Source organism: Hakea prostrata, chromosome 9 (genome assembly GCF_041222555.1).
Source record: "Hakea prostrata isolate BN-2017 chromosome 9, UWA_Hpros_2, whole genome shotgun sequence".
NCBI classification, from domain to species: Eukaryota; Viridiplantae; Streptophyta; class Magnoliopsida; order Proteales; family Proteaceae; genus Hakea; species Hakea prostrata.
This window is the reverse complement of record NC_142608.1, coordinates 58,470,040-58,478,268: the sequence shown is the minus strand read 5'-3', so window position 1 is coordinate 58,478,268 and position 8,229 is coordinate 58,470,040. Positions and strand designations below refer to the sequence as shown.

At 38.2% G+C, this 8,229-nt stretch overlaps 1 protein-coding gene across 2 annotated transcripts; it reads left to right on the top strand.

Moving 5' to 3' along the window:
• The first annotated feature begins 239 nt into the window (after positions 1-239).
• On the top strand, positions 240-4,575 carry LOC149005766 (putative late blight resistance protein homolog R1A-3). 2 transcript variants are annotated; one of them, XM_089135655.1, is made up of 2 exons: positions 240-3,342; positions 4,199-4,575. In XM_089135655.1, exon 1 carries the CDS (start codon positions 397-399, stop codon positions 3,319-3,321), a length of 2,925 nt encoding a protein of 974 aa, XP_088991781.1. In that variant the 5' UTR covers positions 240-396; the 3' UTR covers positions 3,322-3,342; positions 4,199-4,575. The 2 variants fall into 2 exon arrangements, with proteins under 2 accessions (XP_088991781.1, XP_088991780.1); XM_089135654.1 differs by having other exon boundaries at positions 4,196-4,575.
• Positions 4,576-8,229: the final 3,654 nt, after the last annotated feature.

Here is an 8,229-nt window from a genome sequence, read left to right as displayed (position 1 = left end):
ATTTTATATGTTTCTTTTTTAATGATGACCGACAGACTTGCAATTCTACTTAAACAAAGGAATAATTATTGTTTAGTGTTGTTTTTTAATTTTCTTCGTTCCTGTCACTTTCCAGTGGCAAGTCTTTCCTTTTATTTTTATTTCTATTGGCTTATATTTCAAATGAAACTAAAATATAAAAAGAAAAATCTAGAGAGATATTCCTAACCATTCCATAAAGAATAGTCATTTTAATAATTAAGTAATAGTTCAGAGGGACATTAGTAATTATTCCTTTTATTTATCTAATTCATAGAGTTGAAGGTCTAGCACTAGAACAAAAATCTTCGATGTGACTGCGTTGATTTGTGATCTGGAGAGATTTGTGAGAAGAGGAGAGGAAGTGATTAACTGCAGATGGCAATCAGGAATCAAATGGCAGTAATGCTGAGTATGAGAATTCTATTGAATAACCTGAAACTTGTGGCGGCAGATGTTGTCGGGAGTGGGTTGAGGGATCAAATTTCATGGTTTTATGGTCGGATCTATATCATGTTTTGGTTCCTGGAAGTGTATTATTCTGAAGAAGGATTTAGTTCTGATGATCATCCTGGAGCTGCAGCAGCAGGTGCACCTTCAAACGATGATGATGATGAGATGAGTAGGGTGGTTGAAATGATAAGGGAATTTGCCGTTGAATCTGGCGATATTGTGGTGGACGCATTTGAAGAAATCATCCCAAAGCAACTGCACACAACTACTAGTACAAACAGCACTAGCGGCAACGACAACCCAGCAGCAGCTGCTGCCATCGGTGGTGTTCTTCCTGACCTCAGAAAACAGATAGAATCAATTGTAAGGCTCATCTTCAACTGCATTCACGTCGACGCCCGTGAGTTGCAGCGCATGGCACACAAGCAAACTGCAAAACGATCACTACGATACTCAAAAAGGCGAGTACACGTAGAATATGGACTTTTTGATGTCAGGGGTTTCGAGTTGTACGCAAGAATAATAGCAGAGCGGTGTATCTTCGACCTGAAGCGGCGTGTCATTGCAATCACTGGAGAAGGAGGCACAGGTAAGACCTCCCTGGCTAAATACGTTCAAAGAATTGAGAAACCTAATATCGATTGCACTGGGTGGATAACAGTCTCAAAAGCATATGTGTTGAGGGATCTGCTGCTAGGCCTTCTAAAAGATGTCACGGTGATCACGGAAAAAATTCTCGAGATGGACGAGCGGGAGTTGAAGAACGAACTCCGGAAGCAATTGAGGGGTCGTGATTATCTAATAGTGATTGATGATGTCTGGGAAAAGGAAGCATGGGATGATTTGATAGATGCTTTCCCTGATAATGATCTTAATAATAGTCGGATATTGATAACCACCCGTTTTCCCAGCGTGGCTTCTCATGCAACTGGACCTGGTGACGAAAGACCATTCCCTCTGCCCCAAGACTTATTCCATATTGGTGATCCCGAAGCTACAGATTTGGCTGAGCGCTACAATCGCTGCAAGAACAGTATTATGTATCCAAATTGTTTCGAACTCAAGTCCCTTACCGAAGAAGCCAGTTGGATGCTCTTCCGTCATCTATATTTCAAGCAGAAAGAATGCCGCCCTTGTGATGATGATGAACTACTGGAAGCTCATGGAAGAAGGATTGTAAGAAGCTGTTGTGGGCTACCACTTGTAATATCTGTGGTGGCTCGTATGCTAAGAGCCATTGACGGCCGTGCTAATGATGGATCCAGTTGGTCCAGTATAGCCCGTCAAATTAACCAGGAACCAACCGGGGATTCCGATCGGCAGATGAACATCTTGGCCTTGTGTTTCTACATGTTAAACCGAGACCTGCAATTATGCTTGCTCTATCTCGGTGTTTTCCCGGAAGACACTGACATTCCTGTAGAGCAACTGATGCAGTTATGGATAGCCGAAGGACTAATACAAGTGCCGGCACCGGAGGAGAATAATGCAAATCCCACGTTGGAGGATGTTGCAGAGGAGCGTCTACAAGCGCTCATTGACATACGCCTGATTCATGTATCCAAAACAAGTATCGAGTGGGGGCCAAAATCATGCCGTATTCATGATATATTACGGGACTTGTGCATCTATTTGTCAAAAGAAGGATTTCTGGGGGTTCATACTGGTGCAGATCATTCAAGTACTGCAACTGATGATCATCAGACCAGATCAAAAAGACTCTCGATTCTTGGCAACTGCAGAGACTACTTATGCAACTCGATAAACTCCTCCTCTGGCTCTTATTGTTCACATGTTCGCTCCTTCTCTTCTTTTAGCCAAGACACTCGAACCTTTTCGAAAGAAGATTGGAAATCACTTTTCCAACATTTTAAACTGCTTAGGGTGCTGAATCTTGGAGAGCAAGAAGCTGAGAAAAAACTCGATGATTCAATTGGACAACTAATTCATTTGAGGTACTTGAAGGTGAAACCTGCTAAGCACATCAGAGTTCCCATATCTGCTATATTCAACCTTTGCCATATCCAAACAATTGATTTGCGTCCAGCCTCATTTTCTAAGCTGCCGGTGGAGATATGGAAGATGCAACGATTGAGGCACCTCTATTTAGGTGGGCGATGTAGCTTTCCCAAAGCTGGAAGGGACGATCGTCTACCGAACCTCCTCACCTTGTCTTACATATCAAATGATCCTAGGGCTGCCATCCATCTCGCGGAGAAGGCTCCTAATTTGAGAAAATTAGGATTAAACCGTTATCATTGTGCCTCCAAAGAAGAAGAGGAAGCCACTTTTGAGTTACCACACCTTCAGTCTTTGAAGTTTGCAGGTCAATGTACCTTCAAAGAGACAATCACATTGCCTGCAACCATCACCAGGATAACTGTGAAAGGAGCACTTCTCCAGTCAAATGCCATCGAGATTTTCGGGAAGCTACCAAGTCTTGAAATTCTGAAGCTGCAGACAAATTTCGTTGATGAAAAATTTGTGGTTCGTGGAAAAGGTTCATTTCCTCAACTGTGGCTGCTGCAACTTGCAAATTCAAATATTGTTACATGGATCCTTGAAGAAGGGGCGATGCCGTATCTTCATCAAGTATTCTTGAATAGTTGTTCTCAACTATTAGACCTTCCGAATGAACTGTGGAGCGTGTCCACGTTCATGAAATTGGCGTTGCTATGGTGTTCCAAAGAATTAGTAGATAATGCTCGTCAGTGTAGGGCAATCGAAGAAATGTTCAATGAAAAAGAAGGATTTAGCCTGGAGATCTATCCTTGGGAAGAAAGCGACACTGATGATGATTTGACGGGTGATAATGATCATGATGATGATGCTGTGACTGATGATGCTTAATTTGCAAAATTGTAAGAGCTGGTAAGTTGATATGCGATCCCGTCTTATGAAACCTTCTATGTTTCTGCTTTTTCGTTTTATACTTTCACACTTGTTAATTAGTTCAACTTTTGCATGATTGATCTCATTCATTTTTTCACCCCAAAAATCTCATTTTTTTTATTTATTATTATCAATATTCTAGCTATGCAATGATTTTAAATTTTCTAAGTTTCATTTATGGTTAGCATATAGAATTTAAACCATTCAACTTTCCCCATTTAATCTTGAGGTTCTTATTACTGTTTTATCCCAGGATTTAGGATTTTACAATTCAATGGTATCAAAATTTCATAAACAGTAATGTACATAAAAATGTAAAATCATTCAATTTTCTCAAAAAACAGGGACGGATATTAGATACTCCATGTGAGTGGGTCTAAGCGTACAAGGAGTCAAACTCAAGACCTCACATCTCCCTAGCTAATCATGGATTGCCAAGCTCTACTATCCTCTTTGAGGTTTAATGTACGCTTGCTCTCATATAATGCTTTTACTTATGGTTTTAACACTTGATACCTAACTTTTGTATATATATTTTGAAAACTACTTCATTGTTAGAATAAATATGAATACCAGATAACATGACATTAAAATCAAAGTTAAAGTCTATTATTACTTGAATTATCTCGTATAGATATTACTTATTGTGGATGATCTGATATTATTATCTGGTATCATGATTGTTATTTATTTTTGTAAAAACAATTCTTATGTCATCCTGAGTTATCATTTTTCTTTAACGATTTAGATATGTAAAATCATATAAGATTCCACATTTAGTCTGTTTCTATTGTCATTTCCATAACAACATTTATTTTTTTCTTTTATATAGCAGAATCAAAGATTATAAGGAGATCTCAACTATAGTTCTGCTGGGAAGGCTACTGGTATAGCAATGCATGCACATCAGCAATGTCCATCTTATGAGTCAGACGTTCATGGAATTAAAGATTACATGGTATTTGAGAACTATAATAATGTTAAGAGGATTGAGAAGCAAACTCGAGTCATTCAATTAAAAATTGCCAGTTTGGTTGTGTTGTGTTTTATATGGATTTAAGTTTTAAATTCACCATGTCATTTTCCTGAACTTTTGTTTGTTGGTTTTGTGTTGATCTCACTGATACTATTATAGCCTTTTATGTCTTGAGGTGCTTCCTTTGCTTCCTTCTTTATTATCAAATCAATAAATGATGTTGTGAGTTCTATCATTTCCGGCCTTTCACTTGCTAAATGTCTAGCATCTAATTTGATTATGACGTTATTTGCTTCTCTTTTACTAGCCTAACATTCATCTTTAAAGATGCATTACTAAGGTATCATTTATTTGCAAAGATTGGGTTGAAAAATAAACATATGTTACTCATATATAGTGGGATGGAGGAACAAAAAAGGAAGAAAAAAAATTTGTGAAAAAATCTTAAATGTGAGTCTCACTAACAACCGCAACAGCATCATGTACGCGTAAAATTGGAAACCCGTGCTTTGATTTCCATCTTTTCTCCTGTGGTTTCTATGCAGGTCGCCAATTTGAACAGCTTCTTCTACAGCTTTCTTGTATACGATGCGGTAGTACTCGTCGTTTTTGTAAGCGTGGATGAGGCTTACAATTGATTTTGTCTGTCCACGGAGATCAGAAACACTAATGGCAGCAGCTGGGTTGTCGCTGTGGGCAAGTGGTTCATCGTCTTCAGCTGCTGTGTTAGTGCTGTTTGTACTAGTTGTGTACTGCTTCGAAATGATTTTGTCAAATGTGTCCACCACAACATCGCCAGATTCAACAGCAAAATTCCTTATCATTCCAACCACCCTACTCATCTCATCGCTTGAAGAAGCACCTGCGGCTAGACGTAGATGATGATGGTGATCGGAACTAATCCTTCTTCAGAATAATACACGAGTAGGATTCCAAAATGACCTCAATCTGCTTGCAAGACAATGATATTTGATCCCTCAACCCCTTCCTAATATCATCTGCCGCCAGAAGTAGTCGCAGGTTATTCAAGAGATCAAATTATCACACTTCTGCCATTTGCTTCCTCGCCATGACAAAATTTTCAGCACTTAGTTTCTTGTCTTCTTACAAATCTCTTCAGATTTCAATCATCGGATCAGTTTGTTGAATTTCTTTTTCCTGAACCCAACAAGATGCATTTGAATGGCAGACAACACGATATTTGGAGTACCCAACAAGCAAATTAAACTAAGATTTCCCTTATGCCCATAGATTAACTGTACTTTGTAAGTCTAATTTATCTACATTTACTTTACCTCAAGAATACCTAATCAAAGTATCAAACCAGTAAATCCTTTGGCATGGTGCTTTCTTAAACAGGCTTAAGCAAGATAAGGACATGTTATGATGAATTTAGGGTTGCTACATGCTCAGGTTGGAACAAGCTTTATTAAAACCACACGTAATTTTAACTGTTAAAAATTTGAATTGTGGGAGAGGATGCTAATGGTAAGATCTACTACCAGATGTAATTTTTCTTCCAAGTTTTTAGTAATACAAGTTACCTTTTATCAGAGAGAGAAAAATACACATACACAAACGCCTAGGATTTGACGTACACACGAATCAATTCTACAAAATAATAAAGCCTACCCATCCGAAGACAATATACAAAAAAACTACCTAAACTAGAATCAATATAGCCCTTATGTTACCATTATATGATTTCCTAATTTAATTTGTAATGAGGTGGACAGCTGACACTCCCCCTCAAGGTGGAGCATGAAGATCACGAATGACCAACTTGGACTTAAGATGCTGAAATTGGGCTTGGCCAAGGGACTTGGGGAGTAATCAGCTATTTGATTTACAGAAGAGATTTGACTTTGCAGATTAATTTACTTTGGATATTTTTCACGGACGACATGGCAGTCTATATCAATGTGCTTAGTACGCTCATGATAAATGGGATTTGCTGCAATATGAAGGGTTGCTTGATTGTTGCAATATAATGGAATGTCTTGCAGTGAGGGCAAACCAATGTTACGAAGTAGATATGAGAGCCATGTAATTTCACAAGTGGCAACCGCCATGTCACGGTATTCAGCCTTTGTAGAAGAATGGGATACAGTTGTCTGTTTCTTTGTATTCCAAGAAATTGGACTAGAACAAAGAAGGATGCAATACCTAGTGGTGGACTGTCTAGTCATAGGATAGCTTGTCCAATTAGAGTCATAATATGCTGTCAATTGGAGATTAATTTTTGAGCAAATTACACGGCACCCACTATATTTGGGGCAAAACTCTTGACTACCCTGTCATATCCACCCAACCGGTACCCTAACAACGATACCCGAGTGTGTGATCTACAACCCAGAAAATCTGTCCATATCAATCATCCTCCCACATTCACAATAATATAGTCAAGAACCAGACTAAATTAATGTTTAAATATCATTAGTGAAGAAATCAAGAATGGTTCTTGAAAGATTACAATTCAGATCAGAGTGACGGAAATAAGATACCAAAAGAAAAATCAGATTATAGAGTACAGTGGAAATCACGCAATAACAGCAGCGGAAAAGTAGATCAGCCTCAAAAGGAATTACAACTGAATCAAATCTAAGAATACAACTAGACTAAACATAAGTCTCTTTAAATCTAAAAAGAGTATGTCTAAACGTAAAGACTTCAGTATCCCAATGCCGACACACAAGCTCCAAAGTCCGACTAATTCTGATACATTCCACCATTACACTGGTAGTCTTCACCGTTGTAGTCATAATAGCCAACACCTTGGGAACTGTATGAGTCATCCAGTGCGGTCTCATAGTACTGGTTCTCATAGTCATTAGTACCTGTAGAAAGATCTAACAAACATTGTCCAAAAGAAATGAGTTCAAAAGAACTCAGCAAGTAGTTCATTTACAAACAACACATAATACATGATTGCAGGACATACACAAGATGCAATATGGGATGAGACAGTTATGCAAGTATGTTTCTAACTCTATATATGCTAGTCTCTAGTGGTAGACATAAAGATAAAACACCATACTCATTTGGGTAGGTCTCAAATCACTCTCCCTCAACAATTTCGGTATCTTGGGTTCTCTGATGGTAATTGGGTCCTGCATCCCTTTCTGACATTCCGTGGCTGGGGTTTAGGTCAACACTATCATTCACCACCATTGGTCTGAGTATTGGTGCATGTCAGTGTTAATCTTAGCCCAATGCAAGTCATTTACTTAGTTATATTAACTTAGGATTAGATATAACTGTGAAAGGAGAACTTCTCCAGTCAAATGCCATCGAGATTTGCAGGAAGCTACCAAGGCTTGAAATTCTAAAGCTGCAGACAAATTTCATCGATGAAAAATTAGGGGTTCTAGGAACAAGTTCATTTCCTCAACTGTGGCTGCTGCAACTTGCAAATTCAAATATTGTTACATGGATCCTTGAAGAAGGGGCGATGCCGTATAAGTAATTTATAATTTTGACAATAAGTGTCATGTAATTTAAGACATGATAGTGGATGATCGTTAGCTCCACTCCAATAATAATTGGTGCCGTATAAAAACCTTATTTTTTAATGAAAGTGGGTTGCGATTATCATGTTTTTCATCGATAAAACAACAAATTAAGATTATTTGTAAAGAACGAGACGATGCTATTCCAAGTCCATTAATTAAAGAAAAAGAATCATGTGCCGTTTTGTCTCGTTCAAAGCTCAAGTTCACTGTTCACCCACCCACTTCTTTTTTGATAGCACACCCACCCACTTCACCAAATCTGTTTTATCGACTTGGACTATTGTAATCTATATCAAGTAGAGCAGACGAATCATATTGAATATATTATATCTTCAAAAATATTATATAATTAGCATGCAGCAGTTTCAATGTGTCTTA

What these genes read in the sequence shown, in the direction of transcription:
- LOC149005766 (XM_089135655.1), top strand. Translation starts at nt 397, where the DNA reads ATGGCAATCAGGAATCAAATGGCAGTAATGCTGAGTATGAGAATTCTA.